The sequence below is a fragment of the Pongo pygmaeus genome, chromosome 5 (genome assembly GCF_028885625.2).
Source record: "Pongo pygmaeus isolate AG05252 chromosome 5, NHGRI_mPonPyg2-v2.0_pri, whole genome shotgun sequence".
NCBI lineage: Eukaryota > Metazoa > Chordata > Mammalia > Primates > Hominidae > Pongo > Pongo pygmaeus.
The window spans coordinates 152,612,279-152,639,368 of NC_072378.2; the positions used below are offsets into that span (position 1 = coordinate 152,612,279).

The 27,090-nt window shown below is 41.8% G+C and overlaps 1 protein-coding gene across 3 annotated transcripts in view; it reads right to left on the reverse strand.

Moving 5' to 3' along the window:
- Positions 1–234: 234 nt before the first annotated feature.
- Positions 235–27,090, reverse strand: part of SYNE1 (spectrin repeat containing nuclear envelope protein 1) — a 525,017-nt gene continuing 498,161 nt past the window's right edge. For 2 of the 3 annotated variants that reach the window (XM_054490748.2, XM_054490750.2), the window contains 11 exons: positions 26,544–26,877; positions 23,984–24,052; positions 22,124–22,266; positions 19,720–19,846; positions 18,463–18,674; positions 15,125–15,325; positions 13,615–13,743; positions 11,804–12,016; positions 10,649–10,741; positions 9,251–9,309; positions 235–1,214 (listed from right to left, as the gene is read on the reverse strand). In XM_054490748.2, the coding sequence (XP_054346723.2) occupies positions 974–1,214; positions 9,251–9,309; positions 10,649–10,741; positions 11,804–12,016; positions 13,615–13,743; positions 15,125–15,325; positions 18,463–18,674; positions 19,720–19,846; positions 22,124–22,266; positions 23,984–24,052; positions 26,544–26,877 (1,821 nt within the window). In that variant the 3' untranslated portion in view covers positions 235–973. The remainder of the gene's footprint in view (positions 1,215–9,250; positions 9,310–10,648; positions 10,742–11,803; positions 12,017–13,614; positions 13,744–15,124; positions 15,326–18,462; positions 18,675–19,719; positions 19,847–22,123; positions 22,267–23,983; positions 24,053–26,543; positions 26,878–27,090) is intronic. The other variant, XM_054490749.2, reaches the window with a different exon arrangement.

Consider the following 27,090-nt stretch of genomic DNA (forward strand, 5'->3'; position numbering starts at 1 on the left):
CAAGAATTCAGGAGATTTGATTGACTATGGAAGGAAGAGAAGAAAAGGAATCACCTGGGGTCTTCTATGTCTAAGTCCACGCTGCCTCTTGCCATCCTTTTCCTTTAATATATACTAATGGTCCAGCTTCATTCACTGCACAAAAAAATGATCATTTAGGTTGCATTCTGATCAGTGCCTGCTTAATAATGAAACTTAGAGTTATTTGTTTAGGGAAAAAAAGCACAGACCAAATATTTTATAATATCTATAATAAATGCAAAGAAATCAATACAAACAAAACTTGGCTTTAGCAAACTGTACATACATAAATATCTTTTTTTTACTATAACATTGAACTTTTTTCACATAAAGCCTTCCATGATCTTATTTATTACATCTAGTTTTTCTTTATACCTCTAAAAAAAGTGCCTTTTAGATTTACAGCTTGTGCTTCTAAAGCAAAGGTTAAAACATCATGCCCCAAAGGAAAACAAGGTAAAAAGGAAGCTGCCATATAAGCTCTTAAAAATTGTATGTTACAAGGTTCTAAAATCTCTTCAGCACTAGTTGGTTGGTAGATTGTACGACACTGACATGGTGCTTGGGAGGGACATTTATCTGATGGTTGGAGCAGCACCATGGGAACGCTGCCCAGATGGTCTACTGAAGTCCTTGGCTATGCATAGAATGGGCCAAGGGCCCAGAATTCATGAGCTCAGGGAACTTTGGAGGTCCTTACTCATCTCCTTAGTGCTAAGGTTCAGAGTCTCAAACCAGATTTCTTCCAAACCTTCTTGTTGTCTCTTTGTTCCCCTGTCACTGTTTATCTTCCACCTCTGAAGCCATGATTTGCACACATCTGGAGGAGGGCTCAAGCTGCCACACGGAGGGCTTTCACCAAGATCAAGGTCCTCTTGTTGGTAGTTTGGGATTGCTTATGACCCGATCCTCCTTATGCTACCAGCACTTCTGCAGATGGCATCTGCTTAGTTCAGAGTGGAGGAGGGCCATTCGTGTATCTGAGCATGGGGTGGAATGACCGGGCAAAGTTGTTGGAGAGGGCACAGCTGTAGTCTTCCTCTGACATTGGTACAAGGCAGGCGAGCCCAATGAGGAGGAGCAGGAGAAGCTGAAGGGGAAGAGCTGTTCGGAGGACTCTGAACAGGAAGGCGCGGCCGGACCGACCTGGCCCAGGCTCAGAAAGGGAGGAATCGGAGCCACCTTTTGTGGACCTGAGAGAAGAATGGACATAAATTACTCAGATAACTCCAGTGTCGGATGGACGCTGCTTTTTGCCTCTGCACCTTCCTGGAAGCTAAAGGGCCATGCCAAGCACACCCCAGCCTGGCGATCAGCTTCCAGCCTTCCACAGTGTGCCCAGGTCACCCCCCACCACCAAATGACATTGTTGGAAACTGCACTGACAAGAAATAAACGTTCAGTCAGTCGACTAAATGTAACTAATTGGGTTCAAATTCTACTCCTTTTATCCCTTAATTTGGTGAAACATTTTCTATCAACAAAAATAATTGCTCTATACACATTCTACTAGCATGAATTAAGTAGATCCAGAATAATTAAAATGTAGATATTTGATGCAGTATATTTTTGTTTTAAGAATATCACGAACATTGTTAAGCAAAATTAGTTGCTGTCACAATCATACCAAGTATCCCATCTAGCCATCCTGGATATGCCAAAATTCATGCAGCAAAAATAAAAACAGTCTTAGTCATTTTGCACAGACCCACAAAAGCTTCATTAATTATAGAGCATACCCTGGTTTCATCTTGCACTGAATCAGCATCAGGCCCTGACATTAGCGGGTTCCAAAGCTGTACGAACAAGGAATAGCAATAGAGTTTGTCTACAGAACACTGGTGTTGTATGATGTAGATGCTAGGCTGATCCTATCACTGATGTTGTTACTTTGGAAAATGGACACCATTTTCTGAGGAGGATGGACTGTCATCCTGCAGCCCCTTCTACACTCAAAGTGACAAGTTTTCCTATTTCACTTTTATCTTCCTTTTAAACAGTGCATTAGAGATTGAGTACAGGTTTCAGAACTCTTAAGAAGGACTGCCTGGAAAATACAGAATCTGGAAGTAGATTCTGAGTTAGGTGCTACTGTTTTCTTTTTGTGAACAGCCATTACCTTTCTTTGGTTACTAGCAGAAAAGATGAAGAAAGAAATGTTGTTTACAACAGGCATTTGGTGTACACTCAGACCCATACATGATTGAATGAACAAAAATAAAAGATATAGCCAAAAGAAACATTCCCTCACAACTAGTATAAATTCTGTAAGAGTTTTAATATCACCAAGGATAAGGACATTGAATGTGAGGCTACTGAAATAATATGAGCATGTGAAAGCTGTATTGGTAACTGTAGGTTTGGTCCAGAAGAAAGCACTATGTTTGTAGCTCACCTATTACCTATTAATTTCCGAAGACGGATTACCCTAATATCAGTGGGGGATGCGGAGTGACATCTGAGAAAATAAATGTTAAAAACAGATAGAATCCCCTCAGAAGGGAACAGAGGGAGTATTCAAAACTCTTTTATTAAACCATCAAAGAAAAATGGGAGAGGGCTGGGCACAGTGGCTCCCGCCTGTAATCCCAGCGCTTTGTGAGGCTGAGGTTGGCGGATCACTTGAGGCCAGGAGTTCAAGCCAGCCTAGCCAACATGGTAAAAATACAAAAATTAGTCAGGCATGGTGGCGTGTGCCTGTAGTCCCAGTTACTTGGGAGGCTGAGTCAGGAGAATCGCTTGAACCCGGGAGGCGGAGGCTGCAGTTTGCCATGATCGGAACACCACTGCACTCCATCCTGGGCAACAGAGCGAGACTCTATCTCAGAAACAGATTGGTTCTGCAGAAACCCCAAGAAGCAGGCAGCATGCAGTGTTTCTAGTACACTTCTTGCGGTGTAAGGAAAAATCAAATCACTGGTTTAAATTGGAAGCATGTTCTTTTCTGAAGTCCACAAAACTAATGGCAGTATAATGTAACCCTGAACAACTCACTTCATCTCTAGGTGTCAACCTCTTCATTAACCTCTTCAAATTAGCATAGATGGTCTTCTAACTTTTAAGTTCCCTGTTCGATGTTTTGTCTTCTACTGATTTGTCAGTATAAATAATCTCCCAAGAAGCCACAAGAGCTCAATCACCATCTAGTGGTCAAACTGATTAACTGCCCTTGTGCTAAGACCAACGAGTTATTCCTAATAAGCTGAGGAAAAAAAAGTATATTTTGTGAAAATATAGTAGAACATAAAAGAAATATGTCATATACCTTATTAATGGAAAAGGAAAATAGAAACTTCTTGAGTTACCTGAGCATAAAATATTCATGTTGAGACAGGGCCTTAGAGAGCATCCAATTCATCTCCTAATTTTGTAGGGGAGTAGCTAAGGACAGTTCATGTTTACTCTTCTAATTGCTAGGCAGCACTCTGAGCATTTATGTTGGGTTCTGTCATTTAATCCCCACAGCAGTCCTCTGCATTGTGTACTTATTAACTTCATTTTATAGATGATGTGAAAGAAAGCTCAGGGAAGTGAAATAACTAGCTCAAGCTCACACAGCCAGTGGCAGAAGATTTCAACCCTGTGATTTTAACTACCAGAACCTGGAGACTCTAGACAGGGTGATTGACTTGCTTCAGATTCTACAATTAAAGGAAGAGGCCTAGCAGGAACTCAGGGTTCCAAAATCCCTGCCCACTGCACTCTCTGCTGTGAAATGTTTTGCTGGTTGGTGATAGGAATAATGGTAATTCAGGTCGTATTCATGTCACAGGTATCTCACATGTAGAAGCAAAGAAGAGAATCCTGAACTTGCATCCTAAAATATTTGGAAACAAGTAGTTTCCTCGTGTCTAAAATAAATGCCTCTAGTCGTAAGGCCTCACAGTATCCCACAGATCATCAAATCTGTGTGTGGACGTGGGGACATTTTGTTTTGAGGCAGTTACATAACCATGGGCAAGTAAATTAGTCTCTCTGGCCTTCAGTTTTCTCATTTGCAATGATTCAATGGTTTGCCTTAAAGTGTCTTAAGAAGGATAGGATAGCTACCCACAAACTTTGGATCAAATTTTCTTCAAAATATCCTTCCCTTGACTTTAAAATATGCCCTGGCAACCAACACTCAACACCTGTAGCTAGATGAGTTATAACAGAGTGACTGAAGAGAGCTCCCACAATTTCTAGTTATTAAATAGCTGACTAATTTTCATTAGGAGACATTTAAGAACTTTAGTGATGGGAAGATTTACATATATAATTGATAATACAATCTGACAGAGCTGAATAGCTCCTCTTTGTCAACCGTTAAATTCTTTGTGCAATCAGGTCAAAGATTAAGATCAAAACAAGGGCTTCCCATTGACCAGTTCACTCCTGAGAAAAATGGCAAACCATTGAATCATAAATCATGACAGCCAAAACAATTTTAGGATATTAATGCACCCCTCATCGTTGCAAATGAGAAGACTGAAGGCCAGAGAGACTAATTTACTTGCCCATTTTTGATAAAAATGTCACCATTTACAGAATATGAGCTCCTATGTCGGAGTCTGTTGAAGGACATGGCGCATTTAACAGCATCAGAGCATTTTTTATTAAAATTTAATTTGTGCATGACTTCTAATGTTGAAGAATGCCAAGCTAGGAAGAAGTCATGGGCTGAGATGGGGACAGAGAGAACACACAATATTCAGTGACTGTCCATGCAGCTGGCTGTCCTTGAAAATATCCGAACTATCCACTGGGAAAATGCCTGTCCCCTTGGGGTAATTACCAGAGTTTCAACATGCCCAAAGCTGCCTCATCTTCACGGGGAACTTGTTCTAGTGATTTTAGTATCAAGAAGCTAATCGTCCCAGGGAAAGGGTTATTTTTAATATTTATCTACTGTGCTAAAAATCACCTAAGTTTCTAGAGTCTTGGGAAATCTGATAAGGGAAAGAACAAAGGCAACTTGTTGACTACTCACTGGTCATTCTCCTCTGGTCTTATTACATACATGGATGCCAGTTGAGATTGTGTTTATATAGGAAAAATTAAATGTGTGAGCCTCCTTAAGGAACATCATCAATACAGATATATCAGATAGTTCTGTCCAGAAAAAAATGTGCTTATTTGCTACAAGTAAATTTTTATTTATTTTTCTCGCTTCCCTCACTCCTTCAAATTTCCAGGTAAATAGTTGCCTAGGAGTTGTTTCATCTCTGTCCCAAAATACCTAGACAATTGCGGGATAAGGAGAATGGCAGGGAGGGAGTAGTGACTAAAATCACACCCTTCAAAAGAAAGTATATAGGACACACAATTGTGAGAAGTCTGAATGCCATGCACATAGGGTATGACTCACTTTGAAAATTGTACATAATCAAGGAAATGAAAATGAGTTAATTTTGTGCATACATCATTTAAAGCCAAATGAGAAGAAACTTCTGATTTATTTTGTTACTTTTCACCTAACACTGGCAGTATGTAACAGGAATTTACTGTGCAGAAATATCTAGATTGTCCATGATCTTGATCCTGCCCTTACATGTCTTGTCGTTGAAACCCAGTGTTTCCTGGATATATGGTTCAGGAGACAAGTTTCCAGAATCAAGTTAGGACCCAGGTCTTCTTTTTTTCCAAACCACACATTCTCGCTAATCCTGAACTACCTGAGGCAGCCTGTGGTGGCCTCAGCTCTAAAACCATTGTTTAAAGGCTTCTACCCATCAACGGCCCTTCAGCAGAGTGGTATGGTTAACAGGGTAGGGTCTGGAGTCAGGGGAGACCTGGGTTCAAATCCTACATCTTTACACCTCTAATCCCCAGTGTCCTTGTCTATAAATTGGGAATATAGCCATGTCGTGGGATTCTTCTGAGGGTTAAATGAGGTAAAATACATACAATGCTTAGCATGTATACAATTAAGCACTAAATAATTGAAACACATTAAGTACTAAATAAATGTCAGCAACTTATCACTATTATCTGTATAATGATACCAAGGGTGTGCTGACTCATACCCTTAGGGGTTGGCTGGATTCGGCCTTTTCTCTCAGGAAAACATACCTGATTTATTAATAGTGCTTTCAAGGATGTGATAAATTTCTCAAACTGCCTGTCTTGTTCCCTAGAAACACCAGGAAGGTCTACCTCAAATAGCAACAGAGAAACCTACTGGAGCCTTACCCTACAGCTGTTCTTGGGGCACGGGTGAGTAACCTGCCTTAGAGGGGAGAGGCTCTGTGCTGAGGCTCTTTGAATGCTTTGAATAAATAGATCCCCAGATAATGAAAAGACTTGAAAACAAATTCTACAAGAAACTGAGTAGTGTTTATAGTGAGGCCCTAGTGTACATGCAAAAAAACCCCACTGCCCTTGCTTAAGTGTATCTGATTAACTTGAATACATTTTTAAATGAGGCCTTTTTTCCCTCTTTCAGTGTTTCGGCCAGTCATTTGCCACTTCTCATTCCATCTTAGTTCTCTGTAAGGAAGGTGCCAGAGACCTAAGGTGCCCAAGGCAATTTTGCATTTTACAATTCTAAGCTTTAGAATGAAGTCATCAATTTGCTACATCCAGACTACAGTGCAATTATTCCTTTGCCTTGCTGGAAATTGGAGTGAAATCTTTCTAGTTGTCAATTTCAACTCAGTTGTAGTAGTGTTTTGAAGAATTAATGGCGATAAGGTTAGAAAATTTTAAGTCAAATATAGGGAAAAAGTACCAGCTAGACCATCACAAGCATTTGCTTTGAAAGCATGCTTCTAAAGTGTGTTTAACCTCAAATAACAATCACAAATATGGTTATTATGAATGTATGCACAGATTTTTATGTCTCTAATTTTAAGAAGTTCTAGGGAGCTCCCTGTAATGATTTAGGGAATCTCTAGATTCTGATATACTGCAAGTCTTTTAATGGTAGGAATCACATTGAATTAATTTTGTAGGCCCAGGGCCTAAATTTAGTAGGTGTTCACTATCTATTGGCATCAATTCATATGTAGGTTTAAAATACTGTATGAAGACATAGAATCACCACCATCAAGTCAAATTGAAATATGTAACAGGCTAGTATAATATTAACATCTGACTTTAAACAACAACGAAGAAACCAAATGAGTAACTCCTCCCTTCAAACCAATAGTCAGTTTCTTCCAACTCAGTCTCTTTCTCCTCTCAGGAAGAATGCATATCTAAAAATTTCCCATTGCAGACCGCTGGAAACAACATTCTAAACTATTTATGCTTCTGCAATAACCTTTCCAATTTGCTGGACCAGTGCAAGATTAAACACAAGATATCTCAAGTCTCAATGTAAAGGAACACCACGACAGCCTGGACTGTGGGTGAAGTTCATTCTTCCCCAGCAGACTCTGCCTTTCATTCTCGGGGTTGGGTATGCCCCAAACAGAGGCGCTGACGGTAACGAAGCCCAAGAATGTTCAACCACAACCTGTCTGTGAAGGTGTTGGATGACATTTGCCATTCAGGTGAAGATTATTTATGTTCCAGTCCCACCTGAGTAGCAAAGTGAACACTGTGCTGAACGCTCGGAAAGATGTTAATCAACCGTGCTGGACAGAGCAGAGCTGAAAGGCGCCTTGCGAGTGTCGTAGTGAGAATGTGGCTGTCCCAGCTGCAAAGCCCTGTTAGGAGGCATGAGGAAGCACTTGCTGCCCTAAGAAACGATGCCTTTGACATTTTCAAAAGATCTATGTGGCTGTCTGAAACAATGGGGAGAGCAGATAGACGCAATATTTGGGAACCAAAGTGATTGCTATTGGCGTTGCATCATAACATAAGCGCTTTCCCCTTCTCGTCACTATCATTTGTATCGACCAAAGAACTGATCTTTGGTATCCTCGAAGGAATGCTATGAGGATATTCTCCATCTCTGTTCATGGTACATCAGCAATTTGTGGGGAAAAGATGGACTACATAACACAATGATCTGCCTAAAAGAAATTGTCTCTACTTATAGGGGGCTGAGCAAACCTTAGAGCATCTGCAGATGCTCATCATTATCTTCAAAAGTCCCCAAGAGTTTTTCTCTATATTATTGCATTTTGTTTAGGCTAGAAAAAAAAAAAAACTCATAAAATTGTCTTCAAACCAAACCAAAGGAAATGAAAAGAAAAAAAACAAAACAGTAAAGGGAGGTCTAAAACCAGAGAACATGTGAAAATACGTTCTGCCTGACTTCAGCCGAGTGGGAAGGACCAAATGAAATAGCCAGTCCCTTATGTACAGCTGGAAAATTAAAATTATTACTCAGGGGTTGTTTACAGTTCTACATTTCCTCATCCCCACCCTCCTTCCAGGAATTCAGATTCCTGCTCAGTGGTGATAAGTTTCCAGAGGGACAAGCTACTTTAACAGTGAATTGCTAGGGACTGGAATGAAAACAGGCTCCAAGGACAGTGTTTTCATTTTTTAGAAAGCTGTCTGGGGAAACTTGAACTGATCAGTGGAGGAGCAGAGGAGCACAGACACCACACCGACAACAAAGAAGGCAAAGCACTGCTAACTGTGGGAGTGAGGGGCTGCTGGAGGCCAGGCGGGAAGCACGGAGTGGCAGCTGTGAGTCGGCTCTCGGGAGGTGACTGGGCAGGGGCACTGGCTGCTGCGGGTTCCAGAGTGAGCTTGCCAAGTGCCCGGAAAGTGAGTGGCTGGGTGTGCTGGATGAAGGGAAGTTTTAGGATAAGCAGAAGAGAGAAGGTACTTATAAATTTTCAATGAACACCAAATTAGGACTTGCCATTTTGAGACTCCAAAACCCACAATCTGGATAAAACATGAAAATAAAATAAAAAGTTGGGGATGTTAGTATATTTTATTCAGATATGCGGGTTTTGTGAATGGTAAAAGAATTCACTGATCGATTACCTGTCTTATTGTAAACTCTAGAAATAAAGAGGATGATAAAAGTCTGCCATGAATCAAATGGCAGTGGTGCCACCAATTGTAATCAAATCCTTATTGACAATTTGATGAAAAGTACCAGATGGGCTATGTTGAGACAAACAGAATTTTCACGGAGTCCAAATATTTTACGCTCCAAAATTTACTTGAACATTTCATTTAGAAACATCTCTTCCAATTTATGAGGAAAGGGTGTTGACTGAAATGAGTAATTTCCCAACTACCCTGAGGCAGACCAGATATAGGCCAACCTAAGTCACGGACAATTTTCATCATCCTCTTGGGGTTCTAGAACAGTGTGGAAACCAGGAGAAGGAGGTACCTGCTATGTGGACTGCTGACAGAGGGTCCAGGCTGTGAGAGACTACACTTGCCTCGTGGCTGTTTGCAATGAACAGGGGGTAAAGAAAGAAGAATGTTCAGTCCAGGCAAATAAAGACAAGCTACTAATGAAAATTAAACTAAAAGTGCAGCAAAGGAAAAATAAATCAAATGAAATGATCAGTACCCATGAATTAAGGAAACTGGCTTTTCTTTTGTTGAAGAAGTAAAATAAATTGATATCTATGTGATTAGCCACTGATAAAACATAAGTTGGGATTCTGGAGTCGATACTATGGTGGGCATAATTCTCGTGACTTTTCATGGTAGAAACACGTGTATATTTACATACAATAAATGTAAAATGCACTATGCTATATCATGTATTTCAAAGACACTTAACATATTTTTTTCATCTTTTAGAATACTAAAACAGTGTTAAAATTCTTGGCCCATAAGAAATAACAATGGCAATATGAGATTGGTCTTTGTAGTGATGAAGCCCAACTTAAATATTCAACTTAAAGAAAGGTTAAAATTTGACTTGAAAAGCCAGTATTCCTTCACATTCTTAAACTAGGATCTATAGGAAACTAGTGAATGTAGTAAAAAAAAAAAAAAAATCCTAAAAAAGATGATACATTTATCAGCATAGAACATAAATGTTTATAACAAAAAAGTCAAATGAAATCAAAACTTTTAAAAACTAAGGAAAAATGGAATGAATATAATCATAAAGCTGGACAAAAAATATGTAACAAAACAAAAAACAAGCTTCTAATTACACAGAGAAATCAAGGCATAGAGGGTAGCAGGGGCCAAATTTGTCCTTTCATACTCTTTGTGTTCAGTGAGGCAGCCCCCACCAAGGCCTGTGGGTGAGTTGTTGCCATTTTAGGGGCGGCACAATTGCCGCAAACCTTCAGGACCACCACCCAGAAGCGGCTTAGCTTGAGAGTCAACAGAACCTCCACTTGCCTTAACGAGTCAATGGCTCACAGGCGTTCACGGTTCTGTGCACCTCCAGCCGAGGCGCCCCGCAAGTGGCGGCCTACCTTTTAAGATAGTCGTGGCAGCCGTGGCTTGAAGAGAGGAGCCACCAAAGGGACAAATGGGCACCATTCTAGAAATTTTCTTATTTGAGCAAGAAAAATAAATGTTCTCCCTGCATACCAGCCACACGTTGAGTCCTGATTCTTTTGAAAACCAGAATCGCTCTTTTCCATTCCTGAGCGCATGCTGGGAGGGGATGTGGCAGGGCTGAGGAAGCGAGCTACCCTGTGTGACAGCCCTCCTCTGGAGGGGACGCCTGCCTGTGAACCCTGTGGTGAGTGCAAATACCGTCATTTCCCAGTGTTCACGCCCACGGGCCAACTGAAAACGACCAGTGGAAAGTTACCGTTTTCTGTCTGTTTGGGGTGCTCCTTCCTGATGTGGGACTCACAGACCCTGAGGTGTCCAGTTCATCAGCAGAAGACCAGGAAGACAAATCCTATGTGGGAGAAAGATTCTTTTAACAACTCCACGTCCCAGACCCATGGGGGCCCTCTGTTGCACCACGTTATCTCCCACTCCATCTCCATCCACTCCCATGTCTCCACCATAAAAATCAAACCATTCCTTGGGAAAAATGGAACCAGACAGGTACAAGAAGAATAGGGCCAAATTCTTCTAGTGTGTTGGGATTTCCTAGTTGTCTGTTTGGCCGTTCTGGAAAATATAGCTATGATTTTGTTATTGCTATGTTTCACTTATAGCTTTATTATTTCTTGGAGACATGGGTGTGAATGAACTGATACTGGCTTGGGAGGGGAAGAAACCTGCCGTAGAGCCTGCTGGTCACTCAGGCTGAACAGAAGTCAATACATTCCAGTTGGAAACAAAAGATAGTCATCCAGGAGTCTGCCTTTTCACATTAGAGAGACTTTATTATTTCGTACACTGCTACTATTCAGAGTAGATTGTTCTTTTGCATGCTTACAGCAGGGCAAAGCATGTGTTCATGGCAGGATTTCACAGCAGAATGGTTGAAATCTTACCAGGCATCACCACACCTCACCTGCAAATGCATTTCTCAAAACCAGTAATACCACAATGGAGTTGATTGTAGAAAAAAATATAAAAAATTAAATGAGCAGAGGACTGTTTTTTAATTTTTTTTTTTTTACTGTATACATAATGGAGAATTCATGCCTGAGAGTGGTTAAATACAAAACTCAGATACAACAATTGGTTTGCTCTACCATGGCTGTGTAATTAAAGTGTGTAAATTCTTAAACAGGGGGAAATAAAACGCCACAGCAGTTGTGGTAATAGCATTAGTAACAACGACGAGAGAGCTTTTGGATTTAACAGAATCAAAAGCAGTATCCTGTTGTAAAAGTTTATGTGGCTGCTTTTTTATTTTGAGATAGGACTTGTAACAGCAGTGGCTGAAAGGAGACACTCCATTCTGACAAGTACTATATTTAAAGTTTTTCTAAAATGCATGAAGATGATGCTTCTTTGGTCTCCAGTAAGAAATGCTACACGATGATGTCTGTTTAGAGCTTACCTGCTGACTACTTGACACGTCTAATAACTTCTCCAGTTCCTTGATATGACGACTGACCTCCTTCAAGAGAAGTCTGAGCCGATTTCCAATAACATGGACTTTTTCTTTGGCTTCTAAACAGTCTGTTCCTTCAGCATTCACCAGTAGTTGGCAAGACATGTCTTGCAAAGAGGCTACTCTGAGTTGGGATTCCAACAGCTCATGCCTTATTTGCTATGCATACAAAAATAAATTAATTTTTCTAAGCATTTTTGATAATTGGCAAAAGCTCCAAAAGTGCAGAATGAAATCAACTTAACTTGGTGGGAAATTATACCTGAGCATCAAACGTAGAGCTCACACACTAAAGGAGGCAGCAGCTCACAGCCTGAGTTCTAATCCTGTCTCTGCCAAAAATATTCTATAAGACCCCTGACCCTCTCTGATCTCAGTTTGATTTGATGCTTGGTCCACAGTATTACTGGAAGGTTCAAATTAGTTAATGTATATATGACAGTACTTAAAATATAGATTAGTATGCAAGTGAGATGTAAGACAGTCTTTTAAACAGAAAAGCACAACATTGAATATAGCAAAGCAGAAGTATGTCTAGGTATCCTCTGATATCTAGTCAAGATTTAAAAAAAAGGGGTGATTCTTCATTCACAGCTTGATGCCAGAGGTCAAAGTGAAGTAAAAATGCAGTTCCACAGCTATTTCCTCTAGGTTTCTAAGACTATTATGGTACTGAATTAAAAGGTACCAATTCTGTAGTTTAGGTGAGTGTTAAATGTTAAGACATAACATTTTAAAAATACAGAGAGCTACAAAGTGCATAATATTTTCTTCTAATGGAACTCAAATATGCTTCCTTATCTTCTATAGTCACTTAAATGCACTGTACATTATATTGTCCAAAGATCCTTGTATAAGAGTCTACCAGTTAATTTCCTCTTGAATTTAGTGCTAGAAAAAGTTTCTCCTTCCTTGAGAAGTGGTATGTTTTGTTTTTGCCAGATAATGAAAGTAAGTTCCCTTGTTTCCCATTTTGTCTTAGCTTTCAGAAAACTTGATGCTAACGTTCATGTTTAATCTGATGTATTTAATTCCTCTTTAAAAGACTTGGCTGGGTGCTGTGGCTCATGCCTGTAATCCCAGCACTTTGGGAGGCTGAGGCAGGTGGATCACCTGCGGCCAGGAGTTTGAGACCAGCCTGGCCAACATGGTGAAACCCTGTCTCTACTAAAAATACAAACATTAGCAATACTACACACCTGTAGTCCCACCTACTCAGGAGGGTGAGGCAGGAGAATCGGCAGGAGAATTGCTCCAATCCCAGAGGCAGAGATTGCAGTGAGCCGAGATCGCACCACTGCACTCCACCCTGGGCAACAGAGCAAGACCATCTCAAAAAGCAACGACAACAAAAACAAACAAACAAAAGAGTTAGTTGTCTCGTTCTATTCTAATATTTTAATGACCTTTTATTACAAGCCACCAAATATGCTTTTGGGTCATAGATGTAACATAAAGTTTAAATTAAGCTGCCTTAATAAACAACACAAGCTAATTAAGACTGATTGAGAACACTAAGATTTTTACAATTGAGCAACAACTTCAGAATCAGATTCTAAAGCTGGCAGATATCTTCTATGCACGTGTTTGCTTTACAAAGATTGGAAACCACAGGGAGTTAAAAAAGTGTAAAATAGAGACTATAACACAAAAAGTTAAAAAAGAAAAACAACACTTACCACTTACATTCATTTTCTGTAAATGAAATGCAACCCTGCTAAAAATAACTGGAGGCTGCCAGAGTTCACACATCTTACCATAAGCTGTTTGTGATGGTCCTGAAGTATCTCTGCATCAAGGTTAGAATCAATAGGGACAATTTCATTTTTCCTTCTGTCAATGTTCTCCAGCATAAGAAGCAAACCATGGCTCATTTCATGGAAATCCTATAGAAAACAGTTTAAAGTAACTGTAGATAAAATATTTTTATTTCTCTCACAACTTAAATGTCTTTCAACCGCCACCATTAGCAAACATACATTGGTTTTAAGAACGTACATGCAACTCCTTTCTGAGGAAGGCACTGGTGCTGTTGTAATGACCTGATCGTGAGTTCACGTTCTTACCAAAAGCATCTAATTTATTACTTGGAGGAAAATTTAGACAAAAGGAAAATTGGCATCAAAATACGTTATTTCTGAAAAAAGGGTAGTGCTATTATTCAGTTTAGAAGGAAGCAACTCTGCTGCCCTCTCTTCTCTATGAATTCAAATCTTTCCATCTTTTAAGGCCTACCTAGGCTGAATCTCATATCCCCTTCATTCATTCATTTATTCACTCATTCATTCATCCATTTATTTATTCAACATACAGTTACTAAAGATCTCGTACAGATAAGGCACTGTACTAGGAGTGGGTGCAGAGGTGAAACAGCAGTTTAGGTACCTGCTTTCAAGGAACTATTACTCTTGGGGCACATATAAACCTGGAGAGCAGGCTTCAAATCCTTCCAGGGTTTTCCATTGTGCTCAGAATATGATCCAATCTCCCGGCCTGGACCTACAAAGCCATCTGGCTCCTGACCACCTCCTCAGTCTTTCTTATCACTCCCTGGCTGGGCTCACCGACTACACTCTGGTCACAATGGCCTCTTTTCTGTTCCTAAAGACACTAAGTCCTTTCCTGCTTCTGGGACTTTCCATTTATTCTATCACCTTCATAACAATATCCTTCCAATGTTAGCTCAAAGAGCCAAATAAATTCCCTGACTACCCTCTCAAAGTGGCTTTTCTCAGTTACTTTTATCATCCACGTCTGTAAGTGTCTGGTTTAACTATTTACTTGCATTTTATTGATCTTGTCTTCCCCAACAAAAGCAGAGGCCATGCTGTATTCAATGTTTTAGCACCACATCTGCCACACAGTGGATGCCCAGCAAATAATTACAGTATGAATGGATAAATAAATATTTGTAATGCTCACTTTGATGTTCAAGAAAAGTCTGCCTACTTGCCCAGTAAATATCTGTTGAATAAATAAAGGAAATAAATGAATGAGTCATAGAAGGAGCGTTGGGATGGAGATAAACATGAGGAATAGTCTCTTCTTATCTGGACAGAAGATAGGATCTAGAGATTTTGAACATGGTCGTGAACATGTAGAAATGCTCCAGTAAAATGAAAAGTTTGGGCACAAGGTTATCTCACTGAAATACTGACTTTGGGAAGCAACTGCATCCCTCTAGAAACCATGATACATCAAGTCACACAATCAGCTAAACTGCTAATGTCTCGCTCTGAGTCACCTCCTGCCCAAAGCTCTACAGACCTGGCACTGCATCAGGGCATCCTGCAGCAGGCCCCGCCACTCCTCCAGCAGAGAGCACACTCGGTCCCAGCGCCCATTCATCTGCGACAAGCGATCCTGCAGGTCCCGGCTCTCCTTGCTGTCAGCCTGGGTGAACTCGGGGCTGCAGAGATTGATGGAGAGGATGATGGCTTTGCGGTGGTCCACAGCTTTCTGGAGCTCCTGAAAAGAACAAAAAAGACAATCAAACAAGGACAATAATGACAAAGATATTTTCCCTTGAAAAGGTTTCACCTGAATGAAAAGATCCATTAATTTAAACTGGCCTTAACAGGATGGCTAGGTAAAAGACAGAGGGTGCACACCACTGAGAATTGTATGGCAGTTGGAAGAAATGAATTAGATGAATACTTAACAACATGGATGAATCTTAAGAAAACAGGGTGTAGAGTGAAAAATTCAGAAACAATGTTACGTGGAACACAACAGCCTCAATACATTCACACACACAAATCCACATTTTTAAAGAATATATCTGAACAAAGAAGGTCTGCTAAATATTTCAGAATAGCTACCATTTTGAAAATCAAATGGGAACTTAGAGTTCAGCCAGGGTAGGGGGTGCAGTGGAGGAGGAATAAAGAGAAAAAGAGTCTTGTAGGAAGCAACAATAACGCTAGGCAATGACCTCATTAAGGAGTATGATTGAGTCCACACTCTGTACAGAGGTTCAACCACAACAAAATTCAAATTTGTGGGCCTAAGAATGAAGCAAAGAAAACAGATGCCAGGGCCCTGGGCTCCAGATGTGCTGAATCTGCAGGCTCAGTGGCCCACAGGCTGAGAATACTGCCTGTGCCACACTGATGTGAAGGTAGAGAGAATGAATTGGGTATTTCATGAGCTAACCAGTTAGGTTTGATTTCACAAAAACCAGGCGACTGATGTTTGGCTTTGTGCATTTCCAAAACACCGAGTGCTCAATTCCAAGAACTTGAGCACAGGAGTCTGTATTAGTAATTGAGTATCTGGGTACTGTTTAAAATCCCCCAATCCAGTTAGGGTGAGAGATCCTGGAAGTCACATTGACCTAGGCTGCAGTTTGAAATCATTTCTCACTAGTCCTGCTATATTCCCAATCTGTCTTGATTTTTGAATTTTCAATAGGTTCTTAACATACTGTAGAATAGATTCAACCACACAGACAACATGGGTTTAAGAGACACAGTGGAAAATACTTGATTATTCCACAGATTTATTCAGAGAAAATACAGACAGGAAGGATCAGGAGAAAGTACAAAGGAGGGTGTCTTTTTTCTTGTCACGCAGGATGACTTTCAAGGTCTTATTTCCCTACCCTAATCTCTCTGAGGTCTCAGACCCTGGCCAGCATTTGCTTCATCAACTTTTTAAGGAATCTGATTATAATGCAACGTGGCCTTACTAGAGTAATTTAGGGACTCTATATAAAAATGCATTTCATAATTCAGCCATTGTAAAGCTCTCTCACGTGGTAGTTTGTCCTGAAATTCATGGGGTAGTGTAGAGGCCTTTCTATAAGGATGCACCTTTTGGATCACCTGGAGGGGAGATTCATTTCTCTTGTTTGAAGTTTTCTGTTTGAAAATTTAAAACAGGCCAGGCACAGTGGCTCACGCTTATAATCCCAGCAATTTGGGAGGCCGAGGCGGGCAGATCACTTGAGGTCAGGAATTCGAGCCCAGCCTGGCCAACATGACGAAACCCTGTCTCTACTAAAAATACAATAAATAGCCGGGCATGGTGATGCATGCCTGTAGTCCCAGCTACTCAGGAGGCCGAGGCAGGAGAATCGCTTGAACCCAGGAGACGGAGGTCACAGTGAGCCAAGATCGCACCACTGCACTCTAGCCTGGGTGACAGAGTGAGACTCTGTCTCAAAAATAAATAAATAAATAAATAAAATAAAACCAAATCACACAATCACTAAAAGCAAGCCAAAAAACATCAACCCCAAATAAAAAGCATATACTAAAACCACAGAAACACAAAAGCAGCACACACTTCATTCCTTATCCTGACCCCGGAGAGCCTGGGTAGCCACATTTTGAGGAGGAACACATCTTAATACTGTCCAAACAGGAAAAAAGAAGCACTGAGGGGTTTTAAAAAGAAACTGAGCTCTCAGTTCATGAGATGCTCACAACAGTCTCCATATATTAAAGCATTTTAGTATCTGGGTTAAGGAGGATTTTAAGATCTAGAGCTGGAGTTACGTAAGGGAAGTTATCTTGTGTGCTACATCCATGCGGGCCAAGCCAAAATCAAACGCAAATGCCAGGTGTTTCACCACAATTACTCTATAGTTTTATTTATTACAGCAAAAATTGCTTCTACCACTACTGTAATCAATTTCAGAAGTTTCACTTACTTGAGGTCAAATAATTTCGTTATGTCCCCCACAAATTCATGCAGATACAATTTTGGAGAGGATTTCTCTCCAGCTCTAGATATAGACCTGTAGGAGCCTGGTCAGTCTGTATTTCCCTTACAAAGAGTTCTCATAGGTCCCAGAAGTACCTGGATGCTTCATGAAATTTTAATTGGACATTTCTTAAAATATCAATTCATTAAATCGTGCGTGCTTATTTACATGGTGGATAGTTCTACAACATGGTCCCCTTTTCTGCCCTTGAAAACCATCTTTGTGGCCAGGCACAGTGGCTCACGCCTGTAATCCCAACACTTTGGGAGGCTGAGGTGGGTGGATCACCTGGGGTTAGGAGTTCGAGACCAGCCTGGCCAATATGGCAAAACCCTGTCTCTACTAAAAATACAAAAATTAGGCATGGTGGCGCGTGCCTGTAATCCCAGTTACAAGTGGGGCTGAGGCAGGAGGATCGCTTGAACCTGGGAGGCAGAGGTTGCACTGAGCCGAGATCATGCCACGGCACTCCAGCCTGGACAACAGAGTGAGACTCCATCAAAAAAAAAAAAAAAAAAAAAGAAAGGAAGGAAGGAAGGGAGGGAGGGAGGGGGGAGGGAGGAAGGAAGGAAGGAAGGAGAAAGAAAGAGAAAAAAAAGGAGGAAGGAAGGAAGGAGAGAAAGAAAGAAAGAAAGAGAAAGAAAGAGAAAGAAAGAAAGAAAGAAAGAAAGAAAGAAAGAAAGAAAGAAAGAAAGAAAGAAAAGAAAAAAAAACCATCTTTGCGGAACACAGGAATTTGGGATGGCTGGAGGTGAGGAGAGCATTCTCACTCATTCTTGTTAGATCCCTTTTCTGCTGCTGTGTAAGAGCAGCTTGAACTAGAGGTGCCATCTGCACAGTCGTTCACGTGGTAGCTCTCTGTTTGTCCACCGTGGGAAAGGCAAGGGGCAGCTACCTTGAGCTTTTTGATCTGGAGCTCGATGGTCTGGATGTCAGTGCTGAGTTCCAGACGCTGGAGCTGTTCCAGCTCCTCCTCCGTGTCCCCCAGCCAGGCCCAGATGCTGTTCAAGTCTGAGTTAAACTGCTGCCACTTCTGGAGGTTCTGCTTCATCCTCAACTCCTTGCTCAATGCCTGGGCCTGGAGAAGCTCCCATCGGTCAATCACACCTGGAAAGACATGCATAGAACAATGAGGTTATTTTCCTCTACATGTAATGTTTATGAAATGCTTTAAACATAGGTTGGCAGCTAACTTTAAATAGCAACAGAAAGAAAAGTAATTCCACTGGGCATTTCGTTGTTGTCATCTGGAAATAACGTCACATGGGTACAATGGCTGTGTTTTTTTTCTATTTGTATTCTAATAACAATGAAGCAAAAAAGTTAGTTACATGAGCATTAACACTGTAAAGAGCTTTACGAAGTAATAAGCAGCCATGAGCACGAACTATCGTTCAATTCTTGGATCCTGTCTACAATGGGCTCTGAGCACACACATATAAAATGCCTGATTAGATATGTGAGAAACAGTGCGTTAAAATAATTGGAACATGAGAGCTGGGTGGTAGTGCGCACCTGTAATCCCAGCTACTCGAGGGGAGGCAGGAGGATTACTTGAGCCCAGGAGTTGGAATGTAGCCTGGGCAACATAGCGAGACTTCATCTTAATATTTAAAATAATAATAATAAATGAAACATGGGCAAACACTACCACGATAGCATGCATCATCTCCTCACTGTCAAAGGAGACTGTTGGCCGGGCGTGGTGGCTCACGCTTGTAATCCCAGCACTTTGGGAGGCCAAGGCGGGTGGATCATGAAGTCAGGAGATGGAGACCATCCTGGCTAACACGGTGAAATCCCGTCTCTACTAAAAATACAAAAAAAATTAGCCGGGCGCGGTGGCGGGCGCCTGTAGTCCCAGCTACTCGGGAGGCTGAGGCAGGAGACTGGCGTGAACCCGGGAGGCGGAGCTTGCAGTGAGCCGAGATAGCGCCACTGCACTCCAGCCTGGGCAACAGAGCGCCATTCTGCCTCAAAAAAAAAAAAAAAAAAACAAAAAAAAAAAGGAGACTGTTATAACTTGGAAGGAAGTTCTCGGGATAGAATGGTGTAGAAGAAGGCCAAGCAGCCTAAGTGGAACTTGGCTGTTAACAAAGTGCTTCTGGATCTTCTATTTCATTCAGTCTTGAACTGGATTTTACGCACTCACCAGCCGTTTGGGTTTCAGTACTATGCAGGTTAACAAAGCCGGGAAGGCTCTCCTCTTCCTCCTTCAGTTTGTGCTCCAGTCTCTTCACGGAGTCTATACTGCCACTGCATTCGCCCAGCAGTTTCATCTGTTTAGACATAAACAACCGGCCCCTGTCACCCAAATCTTCATGAGTGCAAAAGCTTCTGGGGAAAATATCTTTGTAATTTCTCAGCAAGAGAAGCATCTGTGTTTGGCTCCTCTGTGCCACCCAGCTAAAAATAAGCCAAGATGGCCGAGTGCGGTGTCTCAGGCCTGTGATCCCAGCACTTTGGGAGGCCGAGGAAGATGGATTGTTTGAACTCAGGAGTTTGAGACCAGCCTGGGGAACATGGCAAAACTTGTCTCTACAAAATATACAAAAAATTTAGCTGGGCATGGTGGCACGCATCTGTAGTCTCAGCTCCCTGGGAGGCTGAGGTGGATCACCTGAGCTCGGGGGGTCAAGGCTACAGTGGGCCATGATTGTGCTACTGCACTCCAGCCTATGCAACAGAGTGAGACCCAGTCTCAAAAAAAATAAAAAAGAAAAAATAAGCAGAGGTAGACTGGGCACGGTGGCTTCCGCCTCTAATCCCAGCACTTTGGGGGCCGAGGTGGGAGGATCAGTTGAGCCTAGGAGTTTGAGACCAGCCTGGGCAACATAGCGAGACCCTGTCTCTATAAAATATTTTAAAAATTAGGCAGGCATGGTGGTGAGCACCTGTAGTCCCAGCTATTCAGGGCGCTAAGGTGAGAAGGTTGCTTGAGCCCAGGAATTCAGCTGCATGCAGTGAGCTAAGACCATGACACTGCATTCAGGCCTGGGTGACAGAGTGTGAGACCCTGTCCCTTAAAAAAAAAAATTAAATAAGCAAAGTTCAAAAACGTGCCTTTTAAACAGGTGATACATTCACATATACAAAAAACAATGCCTTAAAGATATACTTTGCATACTTGATTTTGCATGAGAAGTCCTCGAAGTTTCTTTAAGATTCATGAATCAAAATAGATTAAACCAATCTGCAATTTAAAACTCAGAGCCCTCAGCTGGCAATTCAGTATATAATTTTTGGCAAGTTGCTCCCTCTTTCTCTTTCTTAAATTGAAATGTGGGAATGTTAATGTTACCACAAATCTCATGGGAACTTTCTTGCATTAAATAATTAAAATACTTAAAATTATAGAGCAATATTAAAGCCAGCTGTTTTATCAAAAAATGTAAGCAATGTTTAATAGGTATCAAGGGACTAAATTCTAAAGTCAAAGAAAAGCTTCCAAATTCATTTTTAATATCACACACAGTATTCAAAGATTAAAAGAACAAATCATTTCAAGATACTCCTGCTGTGCTTACCATAAAGCCTTTAACAAATCACAATGCCAGTGGGACTGTTACTTTGATTACTTTTGATTGAGGTTAAGTGTAATCCCAGTGATGTCAGTACGATTACCATAAAACTATATCATAGGTATTTTTTAAAAGTGGTTTCACTATAATAGAAGTTGGTATAATAGGCCAAACTGAACAGGAAACAAACTCATAATTGACCGCTCTTCTGTAACTGTAAGGATAATAAAATCAACATATATAGCTAGAACAGTTTTCTTCCCTAATTTCAAAAAGTAGAACGTGTGAGTTGTGACCAGACTTGGGGAAATTCATTTCTCTTTCCTTGTACTAAGCAGTCTTTTGGATATGAAAGAAGACCGTGAGGCAGAGAAGAGACTGGCTTTAAAATTCTCTTCCTCAAGTACGCGTAGGAAAGCAGGTAGTTCTCTAGGGAAAATTAACTGGTCAGTAACTCGAGTAGGGCAAATAACCCTACATACATAGCCAATAGCTGCATACATAGAACTGGTAGTATATCTGATGCCTTGCTATCTTTTCCCCAAATCCCTCTTGTTAGAACTGTTTTCTTCAGAATGAGCACACTAAAAACAGAAGAGAAAAACATTCCCAAGGTCATTCGGTGAACCCAGGAAAAGAACTACAAAAAAACCTGCATGCTAGTAATCTATTAGCTAAAATCTGCTGCTCTAAGGATAACCTTGGTCCAAAAATTATTAGTTGAATTTGGAAAAATGCCTAATGACTTTTGGGAGCCAAAGTATTTTGTTGCTCTCAATGAAAAGGATCTCCCTAAGTGCTCAGTGTAAAGGAACAAGTTTGTCATTACAATAGTTTTGTGGGCCTAAAAACAGACAAGTTCTACTCAAATGGTAACTTAATAACAGGGCTTGGCTTTGTACATCCAGGTTTACGAGTTCAAGGGAAGCATGGTATTCAGAGACCACATAAAGCCCTTATGCTGCAGACGAACTGTTCTTTGACACAGAACTGTGGTTTCGTACAGGTCGGAATCAGGATGACCAGGATACTTACGTAGCCTTTGTAGCTGGTGTCTAGCTCCGGCCCCGTGGGAGTTTTGCTGCGAATGATATTTTCAGTTTGCTGTATCTGAAAGCGGCTATCATCCAGGGCTTTGCCCAGTTGTCGGATCTGTGACTCTAGGGCACTGTGGTCCCCTGCGGTGGCAACCATAAGAATCTTTACTGGACAAACTATTTGACTTATTTAAAGCTTGATATTCAAGGAGAAGTTTCAGAAATGATTTCAGTTACAGCAGCATAGAAATGGCAGGTGTGGGTAATTACAAAGCAAATTTAGTACCATCGTGCCGGTGGGTTAGACATTAAAATGGCCAAACCAATGAAGGTGCTTGACTGAGAGCCCTAGCAGATTGGACGTCGCAAAACGGCTCTCCAGTCCATTTTGAACAGCTTCGTGCACCTGACCCTCTTCCAGCTGAACCCCTGATCATCTGAATGTTGTCAGTGTGGAAGGCCTTTCTAAAAATCTGCAATGGTGTCTACTGCATCTCAGTAAGCAGAAGGCTGTTTTTTTTCTCATGTTCTTTCTGCTGTCACTTAGTGAGCAGGGGAAGATCCTCCCTCTGATTTTTCTTCATGCACCTCAGGGGAATATAGTGTCACGGAAGGCTCAGGTTACTGCATCATTTACTGAAGGCATAAATTCATTAATCAAGAAAAGAGTGCCTCAGAATAGATATATACAGAGATATCAAACTAGCAATGACTTGCTTTTATCTAAGATCTAAAACAAAACCAGGAGAAAGCTATGATTTTAACATTTCCATCTAGGCAGGTTCTTACTCATAGCCTAGAATTCTGGCTCATTCTCCTCTCAAAGTTGTAACATTTCTTTGTAAAATTACTGAGTGTGTGTGTGTGTGTGTGTGTGTCAAAGTCTTTGAACTACACAAGAACATTTGATCATCAGAGTGAAGCTAGCATGGGGTGAAAGCAGAACAAATATTAGTAAGCTTTATTAAATGTTTTTATTTGTTTCTAAAAAAGGCCTTCTAAATACACCTAGGAGAGGTCTCTCCCTGGGAATCACCCTCTCAGTAATGTTACTTTGCTTTCTGTCCTTTTGATTTTCTTCAAAAACTGAAGCACAAACTAGTAACTCCATGATTCAATATCAAATCACTGCGTTCAAACTCTATTCCCCCCCACATCCCACATCACTGATCCTGAACTCCTGAACTACAGTTTGTCTAATACAACACTAAGCAAAACTAGTTCCGTTTTTCTTTCTTTAATTCTTCTTGTTTCAGGAATAGTTCTGTCTTTATCTATGGCTCAACATACCGTGGAATACATTTTTCATTTCAAATTGTCTTATACGACCTCTTAAATTAAAATTACACACATTTTTTAGAGCTGAAATCTGATCTCACCCCTTGTCTCATATGGGATTCCTGAGATGAGGAGGATAAAGTGGTGGATGTGCCAAAGGTCACTCATGCAGGTTGGCGGACTTGGGACCAGAGCCTGCGCCCTGACTCTCCAGCCACAGGTAGCTCTGTGCGCAGTGAAGCCGAAATTACCACACCACGTAGAACACTAGGGCACAGAGGCTGATGACTGGGTTTTCCTTCTCATGTTTTCTGCAGTTAATGGGCATGAGAGGTCTATACTTAATGAGACCAATTACCATTTAACAAGTTGAGAAGTTATTTTGTTTCACTCCACTAGTGAAATCTTATTCTTGGTGTGGATTTAACCAGCTGTTTTTTCTAGTACAGCAGTAAGAGAGGAAGGCTGTGCCTTAACATGCTAGAGCCACAAAGCTGGGAGAGATACAGCAGATGTGCCAAAAGAGGAGGATTGCTATACAGAGGAGGGAGGGAGGCTGGCTCCGGCTTGTCGTGCCTACCGGAGGTATTTTTGATTGCATTTTCTGTGAGTTTTACATAGGCCTCAGGGCTTTCAGGGATCATTACATCTGCAAAAAAAGCACAGTCTAAGTTGACAGCTAAGTTCTGGAAAACTTGAATCCCTTGTGCAGGAAAATAACTTTCCTAAGGGAAAAAAAGGAAGGCAGTTATTCTAGACTCATAGCTCCTGAGCGCACAGAGGAGCGTACAGGCTCACCAAAGTTTTCCGGAAATGAATCATAAGAACTCAGAGTGGGCGGGGCGCGGCGGCTCATGCCTGTAATCCCAGCACTTTGGGAGGCCAAGGTGGGTGGATCACCTGAGGTCAGGAGTTTGAGACCAGCCTGGCCAATATGGTGGAACCCCATCTCTACTAAAAATACAAAAATTAGCCAGGTGTGGTGGCAGGTGCCTGCAATGCCAGCTACATGGGAGGCTGAGGCAGGAGGATTGCTTGAACCCGGGAGGCGGAGGTTGCAGTGAGCCGAGATTGTGCCACTGCACTCCAGCCTGGGCAACAGAGCTAGACTTCGTCTCAAAAAAAAAAAAAAAAAAAAAAAGAACTCACAGTGACTGAGATGTTTTTATGAGCCAGGCTCTGGTCTGAGCACAAATTTACCACACAGAAACCCTATAGGGTACCTGGGAATGTTATTCCCATTTTATAGATGAGAAAACTGAGGCACAGAGAAATTAGGTTCCTTATCCAAGTTTAAACAGAAAGTACATGGCAGAACTGAGATTTCAGCCCAGTCAGACTCCAGAGCGGCGCTGTCCCATATATTTCTATGTGAACTATATATGTAATCTTAAAGGTTTCATAGCCACATTAGAAATGTAAAAAGAAACATATAAAATTAATTTTAACACTATATTAGATAGAGATTATAACATGTAATCAATATAATTATTAATATTTTATTTTCTTTCTTTGTACTAAGTCTTTGAAATTCATGTAAGCGTGTTTTCCACGCACAACCCATCTCAATTTGCATAGTCCCATCTCAGAGCTCAACAGTCCCAATTGGCCAGTGGCTGGTTTTGGACAGCTCTGCTTCAGATGCCATATGCCTGACTAATAGGCCTTACTGTAAAGACAAAATAGAAATGAGAGAAATCATTTTCTTTTTAGAACAGTGTCATCCCTTGGGAATCTGATGTGAACCACCAGAACCAAACAGAAATTCCCCAGATGTCCTTTGAGAGAACATATGAGATACATTTCCAAGTGCCACAAATCAGCCTCCAACTCTTTATTCTATTTTTATTCACCTTCCTTACAGAGTTCCTGTTTCTCTGTCCATCCCTTCACTGCATGTGTGGCTTGGGTGGTGGTCTTTCTTGTTTTCCTTCACACACTCTTCCTGTGTGAGCTCCTCCGTTCACTCCAGGACCATTGCCATTTACATGTGAATAACTACCCAATCAGCATTTCTGGCTTCTGCACTTCACGCCTGTGCATCTACGGCTGGACTTTTGCATTTGGATATTCTGCAGGTATCTCAAGATCAGGATGCACACAAGCAAACTCATCCCCTCCCTGCTCTCACAGCCCCACCTCCCTTGCCCGGCTGCACCCACAGTGCTCCTTCCCTCTTGTGGTCCTCAGGGCCTAGGACCACCTGCATCTTTCACCAAGATGCCCAGCCCAGAAAATCGCCTCCATCCTAGTTCAATGGACTGAGAGTTCTGCAGGAGTCTTCTCTGTGTGATTTCTCACATCTCTCCCATTCTCTCCATTCCCAGTGCTGCTTCTCCTAGTTCAGGCCACCACCCTACTTCTGTCTGAGGTTGTAAAAGGTTTCATTTGGACTCTCTCCCCTAAATATGCCCTTTTCCCTGTGGTATCCAGAAAGATACAATATGAAAATCTGCACATCCCTGAGGAGGGAGGATCCCAGCACCTCCCTCTGCAGATCCTGCTGTGGCTCCATGACCTTCAGGATGGGACCCAAAGCTCTTTCCCATGGTGAACAGGCTGCTTCACAGCCAGGCTCTTCTCCACTTTGTCCATTCCATGCCTGTCATTCCAGACAAACTGCCGATGATCAAAAGCACCAGGCCAATCACAAAGCAGGGAGGCTTCCCCTCCTTTCTTCCTCTAAGCACTTCAGAGCCCACCTGACCAACTGCGATTCACCGTCTGGACTCTGCTCCATGGTTTCTTTCCCGAAGCCTCTCCCAGGACTCCGGCTTTGTTGCCCCTGCTTGTGTGTCCTGCCACCACACTGCCATCTTAGCCCCAAACACTTCACACAGTGGTTTCTCACTGTGTCCCACACTAGAGTGGAAGTTCTGGGAGAAGAAGAGGAACTGTGTATCCCTAGGACCTGGCAAAGCGCTTGTCACCTACGAACACAAATCTACGTGGAATAAATCAATGGCCACACCAAATTTTGCATTTTATAATCACATTCATATCTAAGTGTTCACCTAGGTACAATTTCCCTGCATGAAAGAAGGAAGCAAATGATTCTGGATAGCTGTCATGTTTCCAGGGCAATATTAATTCCCTCTGACTTTCCTTTAAGCTGGCAAACTGGAGAGGCTCTTTCCTACCTGATAAACCAACAGCTCCCCGGAGGTAGAAATCTTTATCGTCCTGACCCTCTTCATCCTCAGAGGGCAGAGCTCTGGACATTGCAGACTCCAGGTCCCGACTGAGATCATAGTCGTGATCCCACTCCAGGGGGATGGAGTCCACACTAGCCGGGGTGTCTCGTCCTGACCGCTCGCTCCGGAGGGGCTGAGCAAGCGAGAGGGAGGGGTTGGAGGAAGGCTGTGGAGAAAGCAGGCTGTCTGCAGAGCGGTCATGCCAGTGCAGGTCCGACAGAGCTGCAGAGTCTTCCAGCTCCAGCTCCCTATCTGAGAGGTCGTGCTCATCGTCTGGGAGCTAGAAGGGAAGTCAAGGCAACCCCGTCACTGTAGTGGTCAGATTAGCTTCTTATCTGGGCCACCTGCCTACCATGTGGGGACAATTTTTAACTTCTTATGAGCTAATAAATAAGAATCTTCTGATCACAGAAACACAGGGGACAGTGCTGCTCTAGAGTTTGACTGTCCGGGTTGAAATCTCAGTTATGCTGTGTGCTTCCTGTTGAAACTT